The 27409-nt window shown below is 40.7% G+C and overlaps 1 protein-coding gene across 1 annotated transcript; it reads left to right on the top strand.

Annotated features, from left to right (window-relative positions):
- Positions 1-1361: 1361 nt before the first annotated feature.
- LMAN1 (lectin, mannose binding 1) lies at positions 1362-27037 on the top strand. Its single transcript, XM_002924681.4, has 13 exons — positions 1362-1643; positions 5121-5275; positions 5562-5669; positions 6597-6658; positions 7858-7957; positions 11285-11408; positions 13279-13337; positions 13795-13927; positions 15305-15498; positions 15608-15678; positions 20023-20176; positions 23886-24007; positions 24298-27037. The coding sequence occupies exons 1-13, from the start codon at positions 1406-1408 to the stop codon at positions 24332-24334; spliced, it is 1557 nt and encodes a 518-aa protein (XP_002924727.2). The 5' UTR covers positions 1362-1405; the 3' UTR covers positions 24335-27037.
- Positions 27038-27409: the final 372 nt, after the last annotated feature.

Genomic DNA, 27409 nt, shown 5'->3' with positions numbered 1-27409 from the left:
ACTGTGCCTGTATCAAGGACTTGTCAGTGGGCTGTAGGTAGTAAGGACTGTTTCTTTGTCCTTCAGGGTAGCCAGGAGTGCCTGAGGAATGTCACATACATCCCATGGGGGGGGGGTTGCAGGGTGTCAGCTTCTGCTTTGTCCTCAGCTTGCCTTCCGTTCCCTCATCAATCATTACTTCAACTGAAAGGCAAACCTAAGGACGTGCAAGGTGGAGGGTGTGCTGAGGTGGGATTAGGAGAGAAATTTGAAGTTATTCACTGTGTCAAGTTCTCTTGTCTCTTGTTTCTATTGCCCTACTTTTTTTTTTTAAAGATTTTATTTATTTATTTGACAGAGAGACAACCAGCAAGAAAGGGAACACAAGCAGGGGGAGGGGGAATGGGAGAGGAGGAAGCAGGCTCCAGCTGAGAGCGTTCAGTCCCAGGACCCTAGGATTACTCCCTGAGCCAAAGGCAGACAGACGCTTAACGACTGAGCCACCCAGCACCCTACCCTGGTCTCACTCAGACACTAGTCACCTCTCCCCTAGGTGTTCTCTCTCAACAAGAACCTGCCCCATTTTTTCTCCTTCAGACCATTACAGACACGTCCTACTTTCAAGAGCAATATCCCAAACTCCCTAGCTTAATATTCATGGCCCTCTTGAAACGTCCTCACACAAGTTGACGGAACTCAGTGGGCTGGGAGCATCAAACCACGGAACTACGCCTTCTTTCTACAAAGTCCGCCTAATGAAAACCAGCTACTGAACAATCTACCGTATCACATCAAACGAAATGACTTTCCTCTAACAAATCCTGGAACGGTTTATTACAGCCAGAGGACAGATGTGGTTGGTCCACAAGTGTTAGCCCTCAGGAATTCCACCTCTTTTTTTTTTTTTTTTAATTCATGAGCTACACACAGAGAGACAGAGAGAGAGAGGCAGAGGGAGAAGCAGGCTCCCCAGGGAGCAGGGAGCCCCATGCGGGACTCGATCTCAGGACCCTGGGATCATGCCCTGAGCTGAAGGCAGACACTTAAGCGACTGCGCCACCCAGGGGCCCTCCTGCATTCCACCTCTAACGCATGTTACGAGGCAGGAGAAAGCTTCTTGCAGGCGGGCAGGTGGTCTGCTCTTTCAACACTCCGGGTCACGTTGGAAGGGAATGTTGGAGACCCTTTCCCGCCCCAGAGAGGACAGGAGGAGCTCGCGGACAGCACCGCCCCCGGGCCCCGCCCTCTCCGTGGGGCCCCGCCCACTGATGCTCCGAGTCCGCCGCCGGGCTCGCGAGTCCGGGGGCGGGGCTCACCCTTGCCCTCGGGGTCTCCCGGGCTCCGCCAATCAGCGAGCGCCCTGTTGGCCGTCCGCAGCTCCCGCGCCCCTCCTCCTCCCGCCGGCCTCCGCTTCCCAGAATCCAAGATGGCGGGATCCAGGCAAAGGGGTCCCCAGGCCAGAGTTCGGCCTCTTTTCTGCGCCCTGCTGCTGTCGCTTAGTCGCTTCGCGGGGGGCGACGGCATGGGAGGCGACCCTGCGGCCGCTGGTACCGCGGGCACCGGAGCCGCGTCACCACACCGCCGTTTCGAGTACAAATACAGCTTCAAGGGGCCGCACCTGGTGCAGAGCGACGGGACAGTGCCCTTCTGGGCCCACGCGGGGAGTAAGCCGGGAAAGAGGGCGGGGGGCCAGGGTCTCCTCCCCGCCTTGCGTCTCCTCCTCTCTACTCTCTCCCTGCTGCACTCCGCTGGCGCGGTGGACCCTTCTCAGCAGCCCCTCCTGCAGGTCGGCTCTGGTCCGCAGGGCTCTCTCCGCCTGCGCCCGACTCTTACCCCTATTCTGACCACCCCTCGGCCTCCTGTCCTCCTTTGATCTCGTCCGTTCTTTCCGTTCGGTCTAGAGGTGTTTCGTTACTTTCCTACACTTCCAAGCATTCAAACTCTCTAATAAGCATCACATTTCACCCTAACGCCACGTCTCAACGCGAACGTCCCGCAGCCCCACCTCCGGCCATCCCAACCTGAGACCTGTTGAAGCAGCTTCCCTACTACCTCCTTTCCCGCTGCTCCTAGGGCCTCCCCTGCTGTCTTTTCTCCGGTGCTAGCAATGGTTAATGCCCCAGTTTGTACCCCCTGATGACTCCGGAGATGGCTTATGTTGGTTTTCGAGTAGTTTTTAAAGCCTTGTTATGTTCGAGGACATCGTTACGCTATTGCAACTACTACACCTTGAATTTGCGTTTCAGTGACTTGGTGTGGTCTTTGATCTTTTCAGTTGTATTAACACATTATGTAACGAGAGTCGCACTCATCCCTTTATTTAGCAGAAGGGATGTATTTTTTGGTATTGTCTCTGCACTTGATACGTGAAAATAACATTACATATACAGCCTCTTCAAAGTTATATTTAGTTTTTTTGAAAATTGAATGTAATCTGTGCTCCATATTTTATTCACTCTGTGTGTTTGTCACTGTTAGTAGGTAGAGAGCCTTGCTAGACATTTACATATGTGAAAGAAAATGTATCTGTACTTTCTAGTGCTGATGTGTCACTGCTGACTAAGGAGTCAGCCATAACACTTGGCGTGCTGTAAGCTCTGTTCAGTGACCATTAGATGCACCCTTTGAAGCAAATGGCAAATGCCTTTCTATGGGGTGAGAAGTTCTGGCATTTAAAGTTCCATCATTATGTGTAATTAAACAATCATTTATATAAGGTTTGTGTGTATTGTTGTAGAATGTCAAGTGCTTGAAACAAAATATTCCATTTCTAGAAAGTAATTACTGAATAGGAAGCGCACTTCAGGGAGGACCATTTCACTGAAATAAATGTGTAATTTGAAGGTATAAAATTTTAGTTTGACTTAATGACCAAGTCATTAAGTATTTGAAGTAGAATGCAATTATTTTGTTACTAAGCAGACGTTTGCTGTGTGCCCACGAATCTAGGGTATATTGCTGGCCTTTTGTTATCAAGGTGACATTGTTCCTAATATGCAGAGAATGCTGCAGATGTACCAAACACAAGTTTTGGGGGCTTTTGGTTTTTGTTTTGTAATGATGATGAGCTTTTCAGTAGTGGTGATGAATTTGCTCACACATTTTCACTTCTGCAACTCTCCCTTGCCTGCTTGTTGTTCTGTCTTTCACACTACACCACATACATCAGCCAATTGAGAATGTTAATCAACTACTCCGATTAGCTACCTTGACTTTCTCTACAGACCCCATATCCAAACTAAGCTTGTCTGCTGCAAAGACGCCAGGTAGTGTACCTGGGTGAATTAAAGTTGTATGACTAGACTGAGTTTGAAATAAAGGGATTAGTGTTTTAGTCATGACTCTTCTGTATACTGACTCTGGGAATCCCTGCTGTGAATACCACTTGCTTTCATTATCACTGTAACTTCTACAGTCTGTTTTCTTAACTCCCTTGATCGTTTTTTCCCTTCTCGTTTTGTCCTGAGAGCCATTATTTAAAGCAATTTTTTTAAATAGAGAAATTTGAGATTTAGTTTAAACATGGCCCATTACATTCATCCCCAAATGAAGACCAAATCGATAGTAGTACTTTTCTTAACTCAAATGTCCTTTTGTACTGTTAGTACACGTCCTGGGTTCATAAGGGCACAAAAATGATCACAGCAGTCTGTAACCCTTTGTAGCTCTCAGAGTGCTTTCACCTTCATTTTCTGGTTTGATTATTTGTTGGCAAGGCAGGTGTTAGCTGTCTTAGAGATGAAAAATCTGCTGTTCAGAAAGGTTAAGGTTCTTGAAAAGGTTACATAGCTAGTGTCAGTGGACTAGAACTCATATCCAGGTCTTCAGATTCTGTGTCCAGTACTCTTTTCTGTGAGACTTGCCCCAACTTTTAAGTGCTTGAGAGTGATGGTGACAGAGTGACTGATCTTACTAAAGTACTCAACTTGTCTTTTGTCAGTTTCTCCTGGCTGTGAAGACATAATACAGTTATTTCCCAGAATGGATGTCAGAGCTGGTTAATATAGGCCTGATAGGTGCTTTAATAATATCTGGTTCTATAACAGGACTAGCTAACATTTATTGAAATACTTCTGTGCACTTACATGCCTGTGAGGTTATTAGAGAAATGGAATAACTTGCCTATAATCAAACAGCTAAAAAGTGGTGGAATTGGGATTTGAACCTCGTTTGGACATGCCTACCACTATTTTGGGGATCACAATTCTCTTTGAGCTAAAGAACTGTTTATTGACTTGAAATTCAGTTGACCCTCTCCCTAGAAGAATGTATATGTGCACAAAACTCTCTCTCTCTGTATATATATAATTTTTGGGGTATTTACGAAAGTGATTGAGCGCAGCCCCTTCATTTTACAGGTGAACATATGGTGAACCCAAGACAGTAAGAATTATTTGCGCAAAGTCACACAGCTGAACTGAGTCTAGGAATAAGTCTCTTGATTCCTAGTGGTATGTTCTTTTCACACTGAGCTTTCTAACATTTGTAAATTGGTAAAACAGTTTTAAAACTAAAAACAGTTTAAAAAAAAATAACATGCAGGTGTTTTAGGTACTTGAAAGAGAATATTATGGGAATCAAATAGTTGATTTGCTTTTTAAGCCATAATTTCCTCCCTTCTGCCCCTTGAATTTTTAATGTATTGCAGCGTTAATTTTTTTCCCCCAGAGATATTTCACTATTCAAAAGATGGGGGCGGGAAGGCTGTTAGAAAGCTCTAAAATTTTATTTTATTTTATTATTTTTTTTTAATATTTTTTATTATTTTTTAAATTTTTAAAAAATTTTATTTATTTATTTGAGAGAGAGCAAGAGACAGAGCATGAGCAGGGTGAAGGACAGAGGGAGAAGCAGGCTGTCTGCTGAGCAGGGAACCGGACTCGGGCCTCGGTCCTGGCACTCCAGGATCATGACCTGAGCCAAAGGCACATGCTTAGCTGACTGAGCCACCCAGGTGCCCCAAAAGCTCTAAAATTTTAAAGTTGAAACTGTCAAGATGTGATTTTTTTCCTCACAAAATTATTGTATAGTTTACCGAGTTAAAATTAGATCTCTATAGGCATATGGAACAGTTTGGTGATGGTTCGTTGAGTTTTTCCTAATCATAACTTAAAGCTCTTCTTCCCTGTGTTTTGTTCTAGATGCTATTCCAAGTTCAGATCAAATTCGAATAGCACCATCTTTAAAAAGCCAAAGAGGATCGGTGTGGACAAAAACAAAAGCAGCCTTCGAGAACTGGGAAGTTGAGGTGACATTTCGAGTGACTGGAAGAGGTCGAATTGGAGCTGATGGCCTGGTATGATAACTTATTTAACTTAGAAAATGTATATCAGGGGCGCCTGAGTGGCTCAGTGGTTAAGCGTCTGCCTTTGGCTCAGGGCGTGATCCCGGCGTTCTGGGATCGAGCCCCACAAGGCTCCTCCGCTGGGAGCCTGCTTCTTCCTCTCCCACTCCCCCTGCTTATGTTCCGTCTCTCGCCGGCTGTCTCTCTCTCTGTCAAATAAATAAATAAAATTAAAAAAAAAATGTATATCAATGCATATACCACTAGCCTCTAAATGTCCCTTGTTATATATTTACAGGCAGTTTGGTATACAGAAAATCACGGCTTGGAGGGTCCTGTGTTTGGATCAGCTGATATGTGGAATGGTGTTGGAATATTTTTTGATTCTTTCGACAATGACGGAAAGGTATATTTATTGTCAGGACTATTACCCACTTGAGTATATCTCCTAACAAAGTTAGGCTCTGAGAAATAACAGCTTATTTAACACTTTGTCAGGTTAGTAGTTCAAGAAATTCCCAAACTACATTTTAAGTATGATGATTAGTCTTTATATAACTGGGACTTTAGAACTTTAAACTCTTTGCTTCTGATTTGTCATACACCAACTTGAGGTCGTAATGGAGTTCTAACTCTGAGAACTTTGTAGTGACCTCCTTCCCCAGTGCCCTGTATGTGCTTAGTAATTTTGATGCATAAGCCTGAGTCATTCAGAGGTAGGCAGTGAAACCAGCAGTGTTTGGGATTATAGTCTGTTTTCATGAAAATACCCTGTGCATTACTACTACTAGCTCACATATTAATACCTTTTCATATGTTAATCCCTCTTTTTGATCCGCCAGTTTCTCTGATGTCTTTAGGAGAGACTAAAACAGTTCAGAACAAAATGTACTTGCCATTTAGTGACATTAACTTGTGCTGCGTTAGCAGCCTTAAGATTGATCTTTGTTTCAGCTTGTAGTTTCTCTGCTGATTGTCATGGGGCATTATTAGCAATTTAAAGGAGAACTTTAATAACTCCTTGAATGCTGAGGCATATTAGTCCTCCTGTTACTAAGTTCCATTGGGTCCCGCACTTGTCACACATAGTGAGTCCTCAAATGTGTGTTGTGGTTGAATATTCACACAGGGCACATCGTCAGTCTTTATTGAGGTGTTAAGAGACTGCTTCTGAATGATTGTAAGAGTTCACTAAATTTTTTCTAAATAGGTAGAAATCTTTTCTATTGAGTATTTTAAAATTTTGAGTCCTAGAATTTTAGAGATGTAAGAGAATGATCTAGAATTCTTTGACCTAAGGACTTTAAAACAAATACATTCTTTTTATTTTTAGAAAAATAATCCTGCTATAGTAATTATAGGCAACAATGGACAAATCCATTATGACCATCAAAAGTAAGTTTGTGCTTTTTATATTATTTGATTGTAACTTCTTTGTGGAAACCTTGTAAAATATTTTGTTTCAAATCTGAATATTTTTCAGATGAAATATGATTATTTTTCTTGAGATATATTTTGTAACTTGGTAGAAAGGTCTTATTTTAGTGTGGTCCTGTTTTAAAGTTCATTCTGTGGACCGCCTCAGATTTCAGACATAAAAAAGAGTTATTTTATTGAACCTAAAATTATGTAGTATTTTGAAAGATTTATAAAATGTTCCTGGTTCTGGGTGATGTTATTAATCATGTTTCTTTCATCTTTATCTTTCAAAAATAAAGTTGAAACCCTTGACCAAAGTAATGACCGAGCAATTCACACCACCTTATTCATTCTTCACGTTGCTTTATTTAAAGATTCTCGGGGCGCGTGGGTGGCTCATTCATTAAGTGTCTGCCTTCGGCTCAGGGCGTGATCCCGGCGTTATGGGATCGAGCCCCACATGAGGCTCCCCTGCTGGGAGCCTGCTTCTTCCTCTCCCACTCCCCCTGCTTGTGTTCCCTCTCTCCCTGGCTATCTCTCTCAAATAAATAAATAAAATCTTAAAAAAAAAAAAAAAGATTGTCAGTAGGCCACAAAATGTCGAAGTGTTTGGTGTATTTATAGTGTGTATGAGTTAGGTATGTACATTTTTTATTTTTCCATGTTTGTTTTGGGAGGAATTACCTTTGAGCCAGTCGGTGAACTGTAAGAAAAATTACTCATCTGCACTTCCGTTTACTGTTCCTACCTTCGTGATTTTTAGTCCTCCTGGTTCATGACCACCTGTGGAGCTATTGAAACCGCAGGTGCCAAGGCCACCTCCTTGTCAATCCGCTTCAGTTGACTGGGGTGGAATCTAGGCATCTGCATTTTTAAAAACTCCGCATGTGTTTCGATTCTGCCCTCATCTCAGGTAGAAGAGTAGAACTTTCCTCGTGCTGTCAGCACGTGGCGGCGTTGGTTTCCGATGTCATCCATAGTTCTGACAGGAATCACAGGGAAAACGTGTGCATTAACTTTGTGTCTTCTGAATAAGTATCTTCAGATTTCCCAAGACTGTCATTACTCGATATTATTTTATCTTTCTGGACGCTGATCGTTTTAAATAGTGAGTTTTTAAATATTGAGAAGTGTTCTTACGTTTTTTGTTTGTTTTCCCTTTCTTCACTCTATAGCGATGGTGCTAGTCAAGCTTTAGCAAGTTGCCAGAGAGACTTTCGTAATAAACCCTATCCTGTCCGGGCAAAGATCACGTATTATCAGAAAACACTGACAGTAAGTAACATTACCTAGAGATACTCAACTGAGCAATATTCTAGTAGGACTTCTCATTCTGAATCTTCGATAGAAATTAAAGGCATGTAAATTTGGATGTTGGTTTATGTACACGGTGTTACTATGAGAGAACAGAAGCGGCTTCAGAGCTTGGCCTAAGTGGTCATGTGTTGTAAAACCTACCCCGTAGGTTTGCATTCAGTCAGTACACGTTCAAGCATCCTGCTTGCTAGATGTCCCACATTACATACATATCAGAGCCATCCAGATACAAATCTGAGTAAGAGAAAGGTCATTTTCTCCAAAGAGCTTGTAGTCTCTTGGAGGGGAGACACTTGTGTCACATCACTGTGCTGGGTTGGGGACGTGTCACAGTACACATACCATTAAGTAATCAAGGGGTTAGACTCTTGTAACTGCAGATGGGAGCAGGGAAGGTCAGAAACAGTTTCTCAGAACTGAGCTGCACCCGGAAGGGGAAGTGGAAATTTCTGAGACGGGGTGCATATTCCAGGCAGAGAAAACAGGCACAGGGATGGTGAAAGACTTGGGAAAGGCACGTGATTTGAAACGGCTGGAGGATAGAGGAGACTGTGGGGAGTGGGGTTGAAAGTTTGGTGGTGGCAAGGCACGCAGGCCTTGGGTAGTTCATCCTATAAGGAACTGTTGAAAGTTTTCAGCAGGAAAGTGAAATGATCCCATTTGCAGTTTGGGCAGATGACTTAAATAGCAGTGTTCTTATAATGGTGTTTTTGAAGGGGGACTTTACATGTAACGGGCCACGCCCAATGCTCTGTACTTTAAGCGCAGTTTCTCACTTACTTTTTCCAGTAGCCCTATGGGGCAGGCATCCGCATCTTATACACGGGGAAACGGGATATGGGACATTTTTAGTAACTTACCGTCATACCACATAAGTAACACAACTGTGATTTGAACCGAGTGCCGTCTTCCCTGCAAGACTCCACGTGCGGTCTGAGTCAGGGGAGAGGAAAGAGAGTAGAGGCAGTTAGGTGGGAGAGACGTGCTTGGGGATAGGAGGGTGTGTGCAGTGGGGGAGTCAGAGGTAGTTCCTGGGTTCCTGGCCAGTTGTACAACTGACCCAAGAAGTAGCACATTGGAGTCTGAGTGAGCAGTCGGAAGGCTGAGAGTTGGTAATTAGTTCAGTTGTAGACAAATTGAGTTCAGGGTAATACTTAACATGGGCACCTAGGTGGTTCAGTTGGTTTAGTGTCTGCCTTTGGCTCAGGTCATGATCCCCAGGGTTCTGGGATCAAGCCCCGCATTGGACTCCCTGCTCAGTGGGGAGTCTGGTTCTCTCTTTCCCTCTCCTTTCCCTCTGCTGCTCCCACTGCTTGTGCTCTCTCACTCTTGCTGTCTCTCAAATAAATAAAATCATTTAAAAAATAAAAAATAAAGTGGGTGTATCCAGCTAGTAGTTCTGTTATTAATATCATGTGAACTTTGCTTGTTAAAGGTGCCATCAATACCTGGCTATGTAATACTTACAAATAAAAAGTATCTTATTTAAATTTTTTTTTCTTCTAAATCATGAGCTAGCCTTGCACAGTTTTCTTTGGAAAACTTTATATTGGCTTAGTCTTAAATTCCAAACTAATTTAGAGGCCTCGGAATAGAGGTGTCCAGTCTATTACGATTGACTTGGACTTGAGTTCCACTGTAATTACTACACACCCTGTACTGTTTCATTAGGGTCATCGGGAAGTCACGCCCACCGTTACGCGGCAGAATCCAGACACCAACCATGGGGAGTACAGACACACACTTTAGTTCATACGTTGCAGGGAGGCTGCCTACACGGCCCAGCGCAGTGAACCCTACCAGCAATACCCAAAACATTCGTCCTACAGAATGCACTCCCAAGAGAGCTCCATAGTCAGAAGAGATTGGGTACGGCTATGCAGATTAGCACATTGAAGATTCTAGGAAATCATGGAATTACCTAATATCTGAATGTCTAGAAAACTAGCGTTCTGAAGAATACATTTGAGAGCGACTTGGCAGGACACAAGACTGACTGAATGATTCCAGCCTTTATAAAATGTTTTCTCAGTCTCTTATCTCTTCCTGCAATACTCTCCTCTTTTCTCTCCATGTGGCAGAGTCATGCTTATTCTAGAACACACTGGTTCAGATCCCTGTTCCATCAGACACACCAAACATCGGCTCATAATGATCTGTGTCTCTGAAACTTTTTTTCTCTAGTGCATATTTGGCCTTTGAAATACGTTGTCTTGAATTGCTAGTTAACTATGGTTTGCTTGTTTTTTCTCATCAGTATGATCATAAACTTGTCAGTGTAGATATTGTATCTTATTCCTTATAGTCCCTAATATTGTGCTCATTTTCGGAACTCAGGAAATGTTTATTGAATTAGCACTTATGGGGCGCCTGGGTGGCACAGCGGTTAAGCGTCTGCCTTCGGCTCAGGGCGTGATCCCGGCGTTACGGGATCGAGTCCCACATCAGGCTCCTCCGCTATGAGCCTGCTTCTTCCTCTCCCACTCCCCTTGCTTGTGTTCCCTCTCTCTCTGGCTGTCTCTATCTCTGTCAAATAAATAAATAAAATCTTTAAAAAAAAAAAAAAGAATTAGCACTTATACATTTATCTTGTCGCAGCTGTTTGAACTTCAGAGGGAAAAACAGTGTAAGCAGGAGCAAGAACTGCTGTGAGTGGAGGAACTTAGTTAAAACAAGAGATTTTTAAATCCTGCTCGAGTAGTAGTTAACAGTGGATTGAAACTGTGAGATCAGGAAGGGGCACTAGGTAAGGTGAATATTGATGACCTCATGAGAAGCGTTACTGGTACTAATCGGTGGGCGTGTGCTACCTGTACAGTCACACACCTGACGTTCCTCCAGACTCATAATACAATGAGTATGTCCCCCCCCCCTTTTTTTTTTTAAAGAAATAGTACTAGAGGGGCACCTGGGTTGCTCAGTCAGTTAAGCGTCTGCCTTCGGCTCAGGTCATGATCCCAGGGTCCTCAGATTGAGCCGCGCATCGGGCTCCCTGCTCAGTGGGAAGTCTGCTTCTCCCTCTGCCACTCCCCCTGCTTGTGCACTCTCTCTCTGTCTCTCACTCTGTCAAATAAATAAAGTGAAATATCTTGTATAATGATGCTAAGTAAGTGAGGTTATTTCATGGAAGAGGATTACCCTTTATAATAGTGAGAGAAAACTAATAGCTTTTTGACAGTTGGTTAGTAGACCAAATATAAAGATCAATTAATCATAAATTGACTATTTGAAATTCATTTTACAATGTCTGTTGTAAAAGCTATAGCCGTAGTATGTCTTTTTTAGGTAATGATCAATAATGGCTTCACACCAGATAAAAATGACTATGAATTCTGCGCCAGAGTGGACAATATGGTTGTCCCTTCTCAAGGGCATTTTGGCATATCTGCTGCAACTGGCGGTCTTGCAGGTAAGTCTTGCTATCTTTTAATATTAGAAGTTTGTGAATTGAGTTTCATGGGGAATAGTCTATTTGGAGATATGTAGACTTGTTTACTTTTAACCTTTTAAGACTAGCTGTAACCTTTACATAGTTTGCAGAGCCAGTCTTTTGGTGTCTTCAATCCGCTCATTTTCTACTGAGATTCTGTACGTGTGCAGTTGGCCAGGGCTGCATACAACTGATGGTCTACACTTAAAGTCAAGGCTGTAATAGTGTAATTGCCAAGTGGTTCAGGATCCTGAAAGTTGTCACAGCACATTTAGATGAATTTAGTAGCCTGAGGAAATATTATTGGGGACTAAAGTTTAAACAAGATTTATTTACCATTTTTGCCCCGCATTTGGTGATAAATGAGCTTCTCATATTAATACCATCTTGTGTTTAAAAAAAATATGTCATGGGGCGCCCGGGTGGCACAGCAGTTGAGCATCTGCCTTCGGCTCAGGGCGTGATCCCGGCATTGTGGGATCGAGCCCCACATCGGGCTCCTCTGCTGTGAGCCTGCTTCTTCCTCTCCCATTCCCCCCTGCTTGTTTTCCCTCTCTCGCTGGCTGTCTCTATCTCTGTCAAATAAATAAATAAAATCTTTAAAAAAAAAAAAAATATGTCATGTTGTGTTTACGTGGTACATTGTATAATTTTTCATTATTTTCAAATGTATAATTGTTCCTTACAACATCACAGGGAGGGAGAGAGAGAGGACAGATTGTATTTACCCTGTTTTTAGTTAAGTTTGCCAAATCTTGGATTAAAGTACATTGTAAATACTACGTGGCCAGTAATGGCCAAACCAAGGCAGGACTTGTTTTTGGTTTTTGACTCCTGGGTCCAGTGCTCTATTACACTGTACATTTTCTCCTGAAGTTCCGTAACTTACACACTTAGAGTGTTAACAATGTTCTCTTTCATCTGGCTGCACATCTGGATCTCCATAATAGTGACAGAAAGCATAGAGATTGCCAGTTGGAATTAAGTGCTCTTGCTTTGCAGACACGACTAGCCAGGGTTGGTGTTTTAGGTCAGCATTATGAGGTTTGATCTGCTAAGTCCGTTTTCAGCTTAAGCAGCCTGGTATTAATTTGATTTTTAAAATATGATTTCAGATAAAGTGAAATTGTTAATATCTGCTGTGTGAGGGAAACAAACATTAATGATGTATAGACAGAGTCATCATATTATCTAAGTTGGAATGCTTTGAGAATAAAAGAAGATGCATTTAGTAATGCCAGGACAACATGGGTAAATCAGGACTGTCCCAGTAAGCCAGGACAAAGCAATGTCAAGTTTATAACAAGAAAGTAAGGCAAGTAGCGGTAAGTACTGTAAGAAAGATTGAGAGTCAGGTACGGAAATACAGAAGGACGGGATTTTGTCTCATTTGGCTGGGACACAGCCAGTGAAGGAGATTTGTGGGAAAATATGGGAAGATCTGGGTGTCAGGTTTAGGAGTTTGGGCTTGGTTTGACCCCTCATTTTTTGTTTATTCCCTTATCCTTTATTTATTATTATCCTTTATACCCTTATTTATTAAACATCTGTTATATATTAAACACTGTTAAATATTCTGGTTTAGGATAAAAGAAAGTGAATTTTAGTTGATTTCTGATGTAAATCTTTTTTTTTTTTTTTTTTGATGTAAATCTTGCTGGTGAGTTTTATCTCTAAGCTCACAGAGCACCATTGCCTTTACCAGATGAGAGCTGATTTTTGTTATTTTTCATATTGATTATTTTTAAAGCAATAGATCTTTCTAAAGTAACTTCACAACCATAAAAATAATCTATTATGGAACTTTTTCAGTTTTTTTTTTTTTTTTTTTTTTTTTTTTAATTTGTAGATGACCACGATGTCCTTTCTTTTCTGACCTTCCAGTTAACTGAGCCTGGGAAAGAGCTGGTAAGTACACACATTTTTTTCCCCCAAAAAAAGTTTGTTCTCAGTTCATTGGTATCTCCTTGTAGCTGAAAACTTGGGAAGCCCAACATAGATTTGGGTCTTGTTTCTGCCTGTTATTGCTGTTTGAGCTTGTAAAAGTGACTTAACCTTTGTACTGCTCTGTTCCTTCGCTGGTGAAACTGAGACATTGGTACCTGCTGCCTCATGGTGTCATGAGCATTAAATAAGACAGTGCGTGCACTTGATAAATGGAGGTGGCCAGTGTTACCGTTTTGTTGCGATTATTAGTAGCAAGAGTAAATTGGTTTAGACTTAAATAAGAAGTAACATTTTTATGTTAACCTTTCAACTAGTGGTTGAGTAGTTAAAATGAAAGGGAAAGAAGTATTTTGAGGTTTATTATTTTCTTACCTTTTTAATTTTTTTTTTAATGATCTATTCCTAAATTTCAAAAAAGCCTACACCAGATAAAGACATTTCAGAAAAAGAAAAAGAAAAGTATCAGGAGGAATTTGAGCACTTTCAACAAGAATTGGATAAAAAAAAGGAGGAATTCCAGAAAGGCCACCCTGACCTTCAGGGGCATCCTGGTGAGTTGGAGGAAGCTGTGCTCAGAGTCGCACAGGGGCTGTGGCACGTGCGTTCATCCCATCCTCGAGCTCTTGTCTGGCACATCCAAGTAGTTTCCCGAAGCAATCTATGACTAAATCTGCCATCACAAGGCTTGGAGGTTGATGTTTCTACCAGTAAGAGTGTGGCTTAGGAAAGCGTGCAGCGGGCAATACTGGGTGATGTGGTGAACAGTGATCCCCCAAAGTGTGGGCTCTGTGAGAACAGGGATTGTTTTTCTGTTGACTGCCCTGCGCCCCTACACTGAAAAAACACCAAAAACCCAATGCTGACCTGGTAGTTGAGACTCAGTAAATATTTGTGGAATGAAATCACGTAAAGTTTGTCTTTCCTTTGAGTGGCACACATTACCTTATTAATATAGAGATAATGCTGGAAAGATATCAAAATTCTTGTGAAAGTAATACGAAATGATTCTCTAGGTCTCCTACCCTTACTGCTCTACAGAACTCTGAACTTTAAAATTTGCAGATTTTAAAATAGTCTAAGCCAGTGCTGAACTTCAGTGTGCTACGTGTCAAAAATAAAACATGACAAGTCCAAGTAGAGTGACCTTATATTATCTGCTAACTTTTATCTGGATTGTTCCCACCAGCACAGATGATCAAAGCTGTATTTAATAAAGCCATAGCTAGCTTTTGTACTCCCAGTAGTATGTTTCTCTAAATCATCAGTAATAGGAATCAGACTTAATGAAGATAAGAGTGAAAAATAAATTTCTCTTCTTGGATTTATTTTAAATATCACATATGATTTGTGAGTATATCCTGAAGCTTATTGTAGTAAGTGAATGAAATAATTTTCAGCACAGTCAGCTTTAAAAGGAAAATCAGCTATTTTCAACTCCCTTTTTAAATTTATTATGTAAGTAAAAGGCACAAATTTTAAAAGGGCAGTTTAATGAATTCTGACAAATTTGTATACCGGCTTAATCATCACTCAGGTCAACACAGAGAATATTTTTATCACCCCAGGATGTTCCCTCTGCCTCCTTCAAGTCAGGCCCCCTCTGTAGAGGCCACCAGTGTTCCCAATTTCTAGTGATATAGATTAGTTTTGCCTTTTCCTATAGATAGAATCATACAGTATATTTGAAAGAAAATTATTTTTAGGTGAAAAAAGTTCAGAACTAATTTATAATAGGTGTTCAGCCACCAGACATGGCAAAAAACAAGTCGTAGTTTTGTCGTGATTGAATTGATTATCTGCGTGTTTACTGTTGAGGAGGTCATACCGCTGGAGTAGATCGTATTGATTTTAGTATATGTCGATACTTCAGTCACTTATGGTATTTCAAAAATGATTTGGATCATTTTGATTTGCAATTTCCATTTCAGCGGATGAAATATTTGAGAGCATGGGAGACCGCGAGCTGAGACAAATCTTCGAAGGACAGAATCGCATCCATCTAGAAATCAAGCAGCTGAACCGACAGTTAGACATGATTCTTGATGAACAGAGAAGATACGTCTCTTCCTTGACAGAGGAGATCTCTAAAAGAGGAGCAGGAATCCCAGGGCAGCAGGGACAGGTAAGCTTTCCAAATACGCACGTGTGCCGTAGGTGGCGTCTGATGGAGGAAAGAAAGGCTACTCTGCCACATGTTCCTACAGAGCTGGGTTCTTCTGTTTTTCCTCCAGATCACCCAACAAGAGCTGGATACCGTTGTGAACACTCAGCACGAGATCCTGAGACAAGTAAATGAAATGAAGTAAGTCTACAGAAGTAATACGTCTGAGTGTTAGGTGATACATTTATCCAAAATTCATGACTTCTCTCTCTCTCTGCAAGCACATTATTATTGTAAGAATTCCACATGAGGGTAAGAATCACATTCTAGATTCATTTTATAAATCAGGGGGTAGAAAGTACAGGAACCTTTGATATTCAAAAACTGCCAATAGGCCTCAATGTTTGAATTGTTCTAAGCCAGAAGAGAAAAAATGCTGTAGCATCTTTTAAAAAATACATTTGTCACAGCTACTTGACAGCCAGGAGTAGTCATACATTTCTAAAATAAAGAGAATATGTGTAATATATAACAATTCTGTGGAAAATCCTAGAAGAACAAGCATGCATAGCATTGTAGAACTGTAATACAAGCGTGCCTGGTGCAGGAACTTCTTTGTGATGGAATGAAACCATTTTCAAGGAAATATGCTGGGTGTGACTACCTCTCTTCCATTCCATCTTGTATCCTAAGAGAGACTGGACAGAGAGTTGGAGCAGAGAGGAGCTATTGTGTCCTTGGAACTTTGAATGATAAGTTTGTAAAAAGTATTCACTTAGGCAGATAATGAGCAGCTTTCAATGCCTAGAGTAGAGGAACAGGCAAAATGTTACATTTTATAAGCTAACATTTTAGAGCACTGAACCAACCAGTACAACCCTTGACAAACAAGAATGTCAGGGTGAGTTCTTTAGCACTGGAAAATTAAACAGTATTAGGTTAAACAGAAGGTGATAATATCCACACATAGAGATTAAAGGCAACCCCACTGCAAATTTGTACTTCTTTTCACTTGTACTGTCCGGTGTTTTTAAAAATCTTTAAGTTGTAAACTTATGATTAAAATATTTATGATCTTAAATGAATAGTTAAACGCTTTCAGAAATATGGGCGCCTGGGTGACTCAATCAGTTAAGCGTCTGCCTTCGGCTCAGGTCATGATCCCAGGGTCCTGGGATCGAGGCCCCTTTCTGGCATTCTGCTCAGTGGGGAGCCTGTTTCTCCCTCTCCTGTTCCCCCTGCTTGTGCTCTTTGGCTCGCTCTCTCTGTCAAATAAATAAATAAAATCTTAGGTGCTCCTGGGTGGCTCAGTCGGTTAAGCATCTGCTTTTGGCTCAGGTCATGATCCTGGGGTCCTGGGATCGAGCCCTGCATCGGGCTCTCTGCTCAGCGGGGAGCCTGCTTCTCTCCCTACCTCTGCCTGCTGCTCCCCCTGCTTGTGCTCTCTCACGCTCTCTGTCAAATAAATAAATAAAATCTTTAAAAAAAAAATTCTTTCAGAAATAGACTGGATCATGTGACATTATTTTTAAAAAATCTTTATTTTGATCTAATTTTAGACTTCAGACTTGCAAAAATGGTACAATTTCCATCTATTCCTTACTCATTTCCCCTAATGTTCACAACTTACATAACCATAGCACAGTTGTCAGAGCCAAGAAATGAACATCATTGGTACAGTACTATTAACTAATGATCTTATTCAAATTTCACCCATTTTCCATGCATGCCCTTTTTTTTTTGTTGTTCCAGGATCTTATCCAGCAACACACATTGCATTTAGTTCTATCTCTTTAGTCTTCTGCAGTCTGAAATAGTTCGTCTTCCCTTGTCTTTCATGACCGTGACAGTTTCCACATTGAGTAGTTATTTGGTCCATTGTCTCTCGATTTGGGTCTGTCTGGCGTTTACTCTGGCAGGACTCGGAAGTTCTGCACTTCTAACAAGAATACAACACTGTATCATGTTCATGATGTCTGTGTGTCTTGTTGACGTTGGCTGGGATTACTTGGTTATGGTGGTTTCTTCCTGCTTTCTCTGTTAGTATCTTTCCCGTGGTGATTAATTGTATTTTGGAAAAGATACTTTGAGACTATGTAAATATATAAATACTCTGTTTCAGTTTAAACTTTTGCTTGCTAATTGTAGCATCCATTGACACCTTGCCTGAAACAAGAATGAGGTGTTTCCCAAATGCTGATTTTTTTTTTTCTATTTTCATCATTCCTTCCCATGTATTTATTGGAATTCTATAAAGACCGGCTCTCTTCTGCACCATTTATTTATTTAATCAATTATTTATGTCGGATGAGCTCATGGATATGTATTCTGTGGGTTACAGTCCCATACTATCATTATTTACTGCTGAAAGTGTTTTGCTCTGGTAATTAAGAACTCCTCCAGGTTGGCTTCTGTGTTCTTTCAGCAAGCTCCCATCTTTTTTTAAAGCATTTCTTCACTTTCTGGTGCTACACCATGTTTCAGGCTCATTTTGTATTTTCTTTGCCCCGGCTCTAGAATCAACCACTTCTCCAGTGAACAGTGAACCCTGGTTCCTTTTATTGAAGAAAGGTATTTAGAAACCCAAGATCTGGACAGTAGGTGTGCTCACTACCCCTGCAGTGCCCCTGCTCCTAGGCCCTCTCAGTGGACAGAGCTGGGGAATATATGAGTGTCTGTTAGCCCACCCATATACACATATCTTTATTTTTGTACCCATCACTTTACGTTTGTATTAAAAAACCCCTGAGATTATCCAGACACTTTAGATTCTAGTTGGACTAGACTAGGCTGAACATTACAGGGTTGATTTTCACCTCCTTCTTTCCTTCTTTGAAAATTCTTTCTCCAGGAGGAAGAAACCTGGTTTTTATTATCTATAGTGTATTTACTTATGTTAGTGTGCATGTAAGGTACCCATAAAGTGGTTTCAGATTGTTAACTCACATCCCGGTGAGAAACATATTTACTGATGGATTTATGTGAAAGTCCTTTTGCATCTAACCTTAGAGTTTGTAACGCAGATGGTATTTTCCAGACAGTTGCTTAGTTCAGTTCTCTTCCCATTCTCAATATGGTTATGATAGGCATTTATAGTAGAGTTCAGTTCTTTGCTAGCGTTTGTATTCTTCCTACACCCTGGTTGATTTTAACTGTGTATATTTGGCATATAGGGAGCTTTTGTGAATATGATGGTGCTGAGAGGTTCTGGGTCGAAATGTATGTGTTCACTGAAGTGTCACTCCCTCTTCCTCACTGCCACCCCATTCCCATTTCCCCCCTTTCTAGCCTTTTCCCACCCCCACCCCATTGCTAACCTATCCCATTCATTTCTGGTTTGTTTTCCTGTACTTTTTCCACCATGTGTATTTTCTTAGATCCCCTTCTTCCTTACGTGAATGGTAGTGTATTCTAGATACTCTTTTGTGCTTTGCTTATTTCACATAACAGCGGTACTAGAAAGTCTTAAGATTCAATTAGTGGTTAGTAAATCCTAGCGCTCTGGCTGTATTATCCATGAAAGCACTTTCTAGAGTAGTTAGCAATCCTCATAAACTCCCACTTACTAATTGAGAACAGATGTCATACATACCGTAAGTTAAGGTAAAAACAACTCAGATTTCTAAATTTGTCCTTGAGAGCTTTTTTCCTTCTGGATTAGGCTTCAGAAAAAAAACTAAAGAGAAAGGAAATATTTGCCTTTTGTGGAATGGGTGGTTTGTGTCTGGATTTTCCTATCGTTAGAGAATCATAGAATTTTTTTTTTAGCAGAAGCTCAGTTCACAGAAAAAGAAAAAAAGGCCCTGACTGGTAAAAGGTCCCAACATAAGAAGAGTCAGAAGTGGTTTCATTATCTCCTCACTTTCCGGTGCTATTTCTAGCATACCAGAATGCCTTGCCGATTTTTATTTTCATTTGAGACATTTTCAAACATGCAAAGAAGTTGAGCATAAAAGCCATCCCTCACACCCCATCCCCCATTTGCAATAGTTACTAGTAACTGGATGTTGTCGGTCCTCACTGTTCACCGTGAAGTACCCCCATCAACCCCTCCAGGTTCTAGTGGCGGTCACGGCCATAACCTGAATCCCTCGTTTCCTGAGACTGAAGGCTGGCACTCTCACTCTAAAGTTCCCTCTCCATGTATTTTTTTTTTTAATTTCAAGATTTTATTTATTTATTTGAGAGCGAGAAATTGAGAGAGAGAGAGGGAACATGAGTAGGGGCAGAGACAGGGAGAGAGAGAAGCAGGCTCTCCGCTGAGCAGGGAGCCTGGTGTGGGACTCGATCCCAGGACCCTGAGATCATGACCTGAGCTGAAGGCAGACGTTTAACCAACTGAGCCACCCAGGCGCCCCATAAGCTGTAGTTTTATAAATTATTTTCCAATCCTGAATACAATTCAGTATTTCTAAATACTGATTTTTTTTTTTAAATAATCTAACATACTGGGCTTAGAAGTGCATCTAACCTTTTAAAATGCCGGACTGAAAAAAAATCATTTTTTCTAGCAATTCCCTTGTCTAAAGGGATTTTCTGTTTCAGGAATTCCATGAGTGAGACTGTCAGACTGGTCAGCGGCATGCAGCATCCGGGGTCTGCAGGGGGGGTGTACGAGTCAACCCAGCACTTCAATGACATCAAAGAGCACCTTCACATCGTGAAGCGGGACATAGACAACTTAGTGCAGCGAAACATGGTAAGCTCTTGCCTTCTACTTTTATCATTACCAATCGTCCTTAGTTGGAAAAGAAAGAACGCATATTCTACTGAACATATTAAAGCTTTTTACTTAATACTAATTTTCATTTTAATATTCAAGGTAGAATTATTCCATATGATCCAAATATCTTTATGTTTCATGTTTCCATACCCTATTGAATAGGATTTTTTTTTAAAGATTTTATTTATTTATTCAAAAGAGAGAGAGCCGTGCATGCACGGAGGGAGGGGCAGAGGGAGAAGCAGACTCCCTGCTGAGCAAGGAGCCCAATGCAGGACTCATCCCAGGATTCTGGGATCATGACCTGAGCCGAAGGCAGACGCTTAACTGACTGAGCCACCCAGGCACCCCTCCGTACCCTACTGAATAGAATTTTTAAAAATACATTGCTATTCTTATCATTGGAGATATCACAGTCTCAGACTTCTGTTTTCTAGATTCTTCCTGTAAATTTTCTTTTTAAAAAAATGGCTCTTGTTATCAGTAGTGATATCTTTAAACAGTTTTAAAAAGGTGAACATCTCTTGACCCGTTACTGAGACAGATGCTGGGTAGCTCCTACTTCTCTGGGCTGTGAGGAAGCGCAGGTCTGACACTGGCTGACTGGTAGCCTCTTTCTTTAAGCAAGATTCTTCTTTTTAACAGCAACTTTTCCTCTCTTACTTGGTTCACTTTTTAAAAGTTTTTTTTTGTTTGGTTTTGGTTTTGGTTTACTTTATCAGGCCTTTTTCTTTTTTTTTTAAGTGTAAGCCCATCTTCATTTTTAGAGATTGACCATAAATATTAAAGATAGGTAACATGTTTTCAAAGTTTAATATGCATAAGAGACAATATTAGACGATAGACCTGTGGTCCTTGTTTACTGGCTTCCAAAACCCTTATAAAATTCACAAATGCTTATAGCGTTTGCCTCCCACCCCTTCCAGTCCAATCTCCTTGAAATCACCCACACTAAAAATTTGATGTGGAACAACCCGATCAAAAATGTGCTAGAGAAATGAACAGTGTTCGTGGGAAAAGCTTGGGCCGTATATGAAAAAATGCTGAAGCTACTTAAGAGAAGTGAAAAATAAAACTCTCCTGTGATACCACACCTGTTTGACAAAAAGCTAAAGTCTGACAACATACTCCATTGCCAAGGCTAGAGGGAAACACAGTGGCACATTGCCAGAGGGAGTACAAGATGGCCTAACCCTTAGGAAGGGGAATTGAACAATGTATGGTAAAGGTACACATTCATTTGCCTATTTAACCTAGCATTTTTCACAGACACACTGGCGAAAAAAACAAAAACAGATACCTAGGGGCACCTGCGTGACTCAGTTGGTTAAGCATCCGACTCTTGATTTCAGCTCAGGTCACGATCTCAGGGTTGTGGGATGGAGCCCTGCATCGGGGTCGCGCTCAGCCGGGAGTCTGCTTGAGATTCTCTCCCTCTGTTCCTCTCCTGACTTCTCGTGTATGCGTACTGTCTCTCTCCCTCTCTCTCAAATAAATAAATCTTTTACAAATAACAAAAAACATACGTGGCATACTCAAGGCTGTCTTGCAGAACTATTTCAGTAGCTCTAAAAGACTGGGGACAGATTGGGGAAATGGGAAGTAAGTAATAAGATGGTAATTATGAAGCCGGCCGTATCGATAATTATACTCAATGTAAATTTCCTATAAATTTGGATCTAGACTAAAGCTCAGACGGTTTCTCACATCTGCAGAATAAGATAGATTCAAGGAAGACTAACTTTTTATTTGTGCTTTTTACTTTTCCTTGTTAGGGAACAATTTGGGGGGACTGTAGTTTCTCTGTCCACTGTTTCTTGCTTTTCTTACTATAAGCAGAAGCTGCGATGAAATCTTCCCCTTTTTTACAGAGAGTAGCAGACTGTGCTATTTATCTTCTCCCTGCTTGCTTTCACTCCCCAGTGTGGCCCTAGTGGCTTACAGATCCGCCTTATTCCTCTTACAGCTGCATGAACCCCATTATGTGACTGTATCATAGTTTATCATTTCTCATGAGAAGTCAGTCAATCTTACTTTTGTTTCTCTGTACCTAATGTGTCTTTTTTCTCTGCTTTTAAGATTTTTCTCCCTGATACTGATTTTCATCAGCTTGATTATGATATGCTTTGCTTTTGTTTTTTTCCTCTGCTTGGAGTTTAATATCTTGGTTCTGTGAGTTTATAGTTGTCATTAAGTTTGGAAAATCTTGAGTCAGCCTGAGCGCAGCCTGCCACAGGGCTCGATCCCACAACCCTGAGATCATGACCTGAGCCAAAACCAAGAGTCCCATGCTCAACTGACTGAGCCACCCAGGTGCCTCTTCTCATTTCCATTTCAATTTCTTCTCTGATCCATGGGTTTGAAGTTGTCTTTCTTTGTCCTTCCCCCACCCCCAAAATGCTGATCCCGTCATTTCTTGCCGTTTTGTTCCCTGCCTTTGCCTTCAGACAGGTGTTGTTTGCTTTAGATTGTGTCTAGCTCTGTTAGTTGTCTGCTGCTGTGTGGTTGGTCCGTATTACCCAGTCTACCTTCCTTGAAGTCCTGATACCTTATATGTTGTGTGAAGTTTTTTAAAAATACCTATTATCCTTTAGGAAAGAAAGTTAATATGTTATTCAGTAACTTTCCTGAGGTCAATAACTAGTAAGTGGTAGAAGGGAAGAACTTAGGTCTTTAACCACACTTTTGTCTCCTTTATATCTTTAGATATTGCCTTTCTTACCTATATTTTTATGTATGTCTTGGATATTCATATTTTTCAAATATGAGTTAAGAGTTTTCTTAGTGACCATTACCTCTCATCCAAAGCATTGTGGCCTATTCCCGGAGTTGTGTTTGAGGTGGTTTTCTCCCAGCTTTGGCCTGCCGTTGTGGTGCCCAGACCGGCACGGGGGGCGGGAGGGGGGGCGGGGAGGGCCGTATATATGTCCTGCAGAGCCTTGTCCCGCAGATGTGAACGTACTGAGAACAACTAATCCGAGAGGCCGTTCTGTCTGGGTACCTTGCTGGTATTTAATTACCCTCTTAAAATAGAAAGAATACCCATGGAAATAGGAAAAGAAACATTTTTGAAAATACTGATTGGTAATGTTGACTGCTAGGAGGTGGGAAGGGTGAGGGCTAAGCAAAAGCCCTCATATTTGTCAGGCAGTTCGTTGGCCAGGTGCCCATGTAATTGCCTGAACCAGAACACTTTTGAGAATAAAGGGGATCCTATTAATATCACTGTAGTACAGCAAGTATAAACTGTGTGTGTCCAGGGAACTCATGGTCTGTGACCATCAAGAACACAAAAAGTCGTCATCGTTGCGCTGAAGATTCGAGCCAAAAGGCAGTGTGTTAGTGACTGGACCGCGAAGGTGGAGGCCTTCCAGTGTCAGCTACTCTTGCAGAAAGTTCAGGGGGAGGGGCGCCTGGTGGGCTCAGTCAGCACAACATGCAACTCTCGATCTCGGGGTCGTGAGTTTGAGTCCCATGTTGGGGACAGAGATTACTAAAGAAGTAAAATAAGTAAACTTTATTTAAAAAAAGAAAGCAAGAATTAAGGGAGCGGAAGATATTTATGGGATGAATAAATGAAAATCTTGAGTTCATGTAGTTAACCATTAATTTTGTAAAGGTGTAACGTTTCTTTCTTTTTCTAAAATCCCAATTTGACTAATTGTCATAGTTCTTTGCCTTATAGCCATCAAATGAAAGACCAAAATGCCCAGAACTGCCACCGTTTCCATCGTGTTTATCTACGATGCACTTCCTTGTATTTGTAGTGGTACAAACGGTGTTGTTCATTGGCTATATCATGTATAGGTAAGTCCCTCGAATTTGACTCAGTGTTTTTCTGTATTTGTTTAATTTTAAATACTCAAAGTAACCTATGTGTGTAACAACTTCAGTACTTGGAAAATTTGGTTTAACACAAAGCAAGTATTATATTTAGTCTATTTCAGTCACGTGGGAGTGCACGCTTAGAAAGTATGCTTATCGTAATACATTATATACTTCCAAAGACAATGTATATTTCAATTCTAGGCAATCCTGTTTCTTTCTGAAGTGAGATATATAGAACTTTCAGGTTTTTTCTTTCTCTTTTTCCTTAGGACTCAGCAAGAAGCAGCTGCCAAAAAATTCTTTTGACCACCATTTTCATATGTGAACATCATGTATGTATGTACAAAATGTTGTCTTTTTGAGGGAATTTAAGTATTTAAATTGCTTCATAGTCTAAATTATTAAATTTTGTATAAAATGTCTGTTTAAACATTGATTTGCAGTAAGAATAAACCTTAAAACAGAGACAACTACATGTAAATTTGTGCATAGTACATAAATCTATTTAAATTTCAGTGAATTTCTGGCCAGTAGAATACAGCCACTGAACAGAATATTGATAAGTAAGATGGTAAATATTAGAAACTAGGGGCAAGTTACCCCTAAATCTCCACACCTGCCTTCCTGCCCCCCCCCCAAACTATGTGGTCCAGTCATGTTTATTTTATAACCAGAGTCTTTTTAAGAGGTCAGGGTTTCCTACTCCCAGACCCAGTCCAGCAGTCCTTCTAGCTAATGTCATCCCTTTGAAATCAAAGAATATTTTGTCTGAGAGCTGTAGAAGCTAGATAATAGGCTTCAGAATGTTGAAATATCTTTCCTTCTGATGATCAGTGATACGTTTCACTTTTAAAGGACATTTGGGGGGAAAATTAATAGCTGCTCTTTGCCTGGAAAACCATTTAGGTTTGAAAATGTTCCTCTGATACTGGTTTTCTGGTTCTGCCTGGTGATGTGCTCAGTTCATGACCGTGCGTGTTCGTGACTGTCTCCATGCCAACGGTATCAGTTCAATAGGATGAAAATAATTTTTGCATTTATGTTTGTAATTGAAGGAACTTATTTCTCCCATTTTGTATAGTGTGTAAATTCAGCTCAGATCGCGCGTCCTAGGGAGGTTTTAAGTTCACCAGAAAACCTACCACTGCCTTGCGGTTTACATCACCCGTAGTCTGTTGTCGTTTAGATCAGGGAGGCTGGAGTAGAACCAGTGTTCAGACTTTGGAAGGCAACATTTGAAAAATAGAATGAATACTTCTGATTTTTTTTTTTTTTTAATGCCAGAACTAAGGATATTGTGAAGCACTTGTTAGGAAGCTTAACCTTGAAATGTCAGACTGGAGGGGGGGTTGTGGTCTTCGTACGTGGTTGTCCTAGGTGTTCTAGAATCAGCCTGAAAAGGACATTTTAAAATGCAGACTTCATGTTGTTTTCACAGATGATGTTGACCTATGTTTTTGCTGACTTCAAAATACTCTTTTACCTCTTTTAGCTAAGTAGTTAATCTTTCATTTGTCATAGACTCCAAAATAAGAAATTATACTGTTCTATAAAACAGTACCATTTCATTCTTCCAAACCTTCATAAATTTGTTCTCAAATGTCATTTACAGATTGGGCCAACTGCCTAAAATCTATAATGAGGACCTCTGCATTATAGCAGTACCTACTTCGTACTATGTACGCAAGCAGTCCTAGCATTGCTTTTTATATTAGCATTTACCCTGGAATGCTGGATAAGAATATTCTAATGACTACTCACTCTGCTTTGGTCACTTTAACAGAGAAAATGCTTCTCTGGTGTTTCTCCTTTGTGGTATTCACGTTTTGAAATTCATGTTCCAGAGACATCATCACAGAATTTGCTCTTTATGGGGGGGGGGGAACCTTCAGAAGAATATTTAAGTTATGGGCTGTGAAAGTTGGGAAATCCTCTTGAGATAAAAGGCTGCAAAATTTCCAGTGTTATAAAATCCGTGGTCACATGTGCCTGAACGGACTAAGGGGACACCAGACATTGTGTGCAGTGACGTCGCTCAGGCTACAGTTTGAGAGGAATCGTGCTGATCGTTACCAGCTCAAGTGGAGAGAGCTATTACGAAAATGCATGAATCTTTTTCTTTTTTAGTTAGTCATTTAATTTACGTGAAAATCAGTAAAGCAGTTCGCACAGGCTGTTCATCATATTTGAAATCCGGTTATTTTCCTCAAAATCATTGACTTTTTAAGTAGCTCATTTCTGAAGAAAAATGTTTGCTTTGTGGAAAAATCAGTCACTGCCAGGATTCTTTCATTTCTGTACTATTTTGTATAATTAAATTTGTTACCTTCTCTCACACCAGCAAGTATTTTACGGTGCCTTGGATTAAAACAAAATTTTTGGTTTTAAAATTTTAGTGTAAGTCATCGTGCCTGTGATGCTACTTTTAAAAAGAAATCCAATGACATAACGGCTAATACTTTTTTTTTAAATGTACCTGTTTGTGTTCTAATTGTTTGAATGTTTTATTCAGCTTGAAACTTTACTAAGAAGCCACAAACAATAAACAGTGTTTTATTATGTGCTAAAGGGACATCAGTGTTTCTCAAAGTGTGGTCCGTGGACCACGTGGGTCATGGTGTGCTTGTGAAGCATGCGGATTCCAGGGCTCCATTCTAAATCACCTGAGTCAAAATTCAGGGGTGGGGCTTCAGAATATCGCTTTTCAACAGGCACCTCAGGTGATTCTGAGCACACTAGTGTCTGAGAACCACTGAGATGGGGAGTGGAAAAGAAGTATTTTGTTTTGTTGGTTTAAAGCTCAGCTGAGAGCATAATACACCATTTTCATTGTCGATGATATTAGCAAACGTGCACTGATTCTTTTATTCTTACAATTAATGTTCTTCTTGCTAAAACTCTTGGTTTATGAACAACCACAAACTAAACCCAGATTATTGCCTGTCGCTCTTGGTACTTTAGTTGATGGCTTTTAAACTTACAAAATCATCAGATCATGGTCAAGCCATGGACACTCCCATCTCAAAGTCTGCCTGCTAAAGCCTTTTGCTTTCCTCATGGCGATTTTTGTGACATTTTATCTCAGACAACTGTACTTTTTGATAACTTAGGGAAAACAAATTACTTGAATAAGGGATTGCCTGACCCGATGCATTGCAGAGATACAATCTTTGTAAAGAACTTAAATAACAGTTGTGAATATTAAGATGTGATTATCTTTTCCTGTCCATGTGCTTATTTCAGGGAGATAGTGAACAAACGATTATATGGGGGATTTTTTTATTTATAAGATCTAATGTAAAATCACCACTTGCAACTTTTTAGATCTGTACGTTGCCTGTTTAATATATTTCTTTTAAAGTTTAAAAGGGTTTTCTATCC

This window comes from Ailuropoda melanoleuca, chromosome 14 (assembly GCF_002007445.2).
Source record: "Ailuropoda melanoleuca isolate Jingjing chromosome 14, ASM200744v2, whole genome shotgun sequence".
NCBI lineage: Eukaryota > Metazoa > Chordata > Mammalia > Carnivora > Ursidae > Ailuropoda > Ailuropoda melanoleuca.
This window is presented reverse-complemented; position numbering and strand designations above follow the sequence as displayed.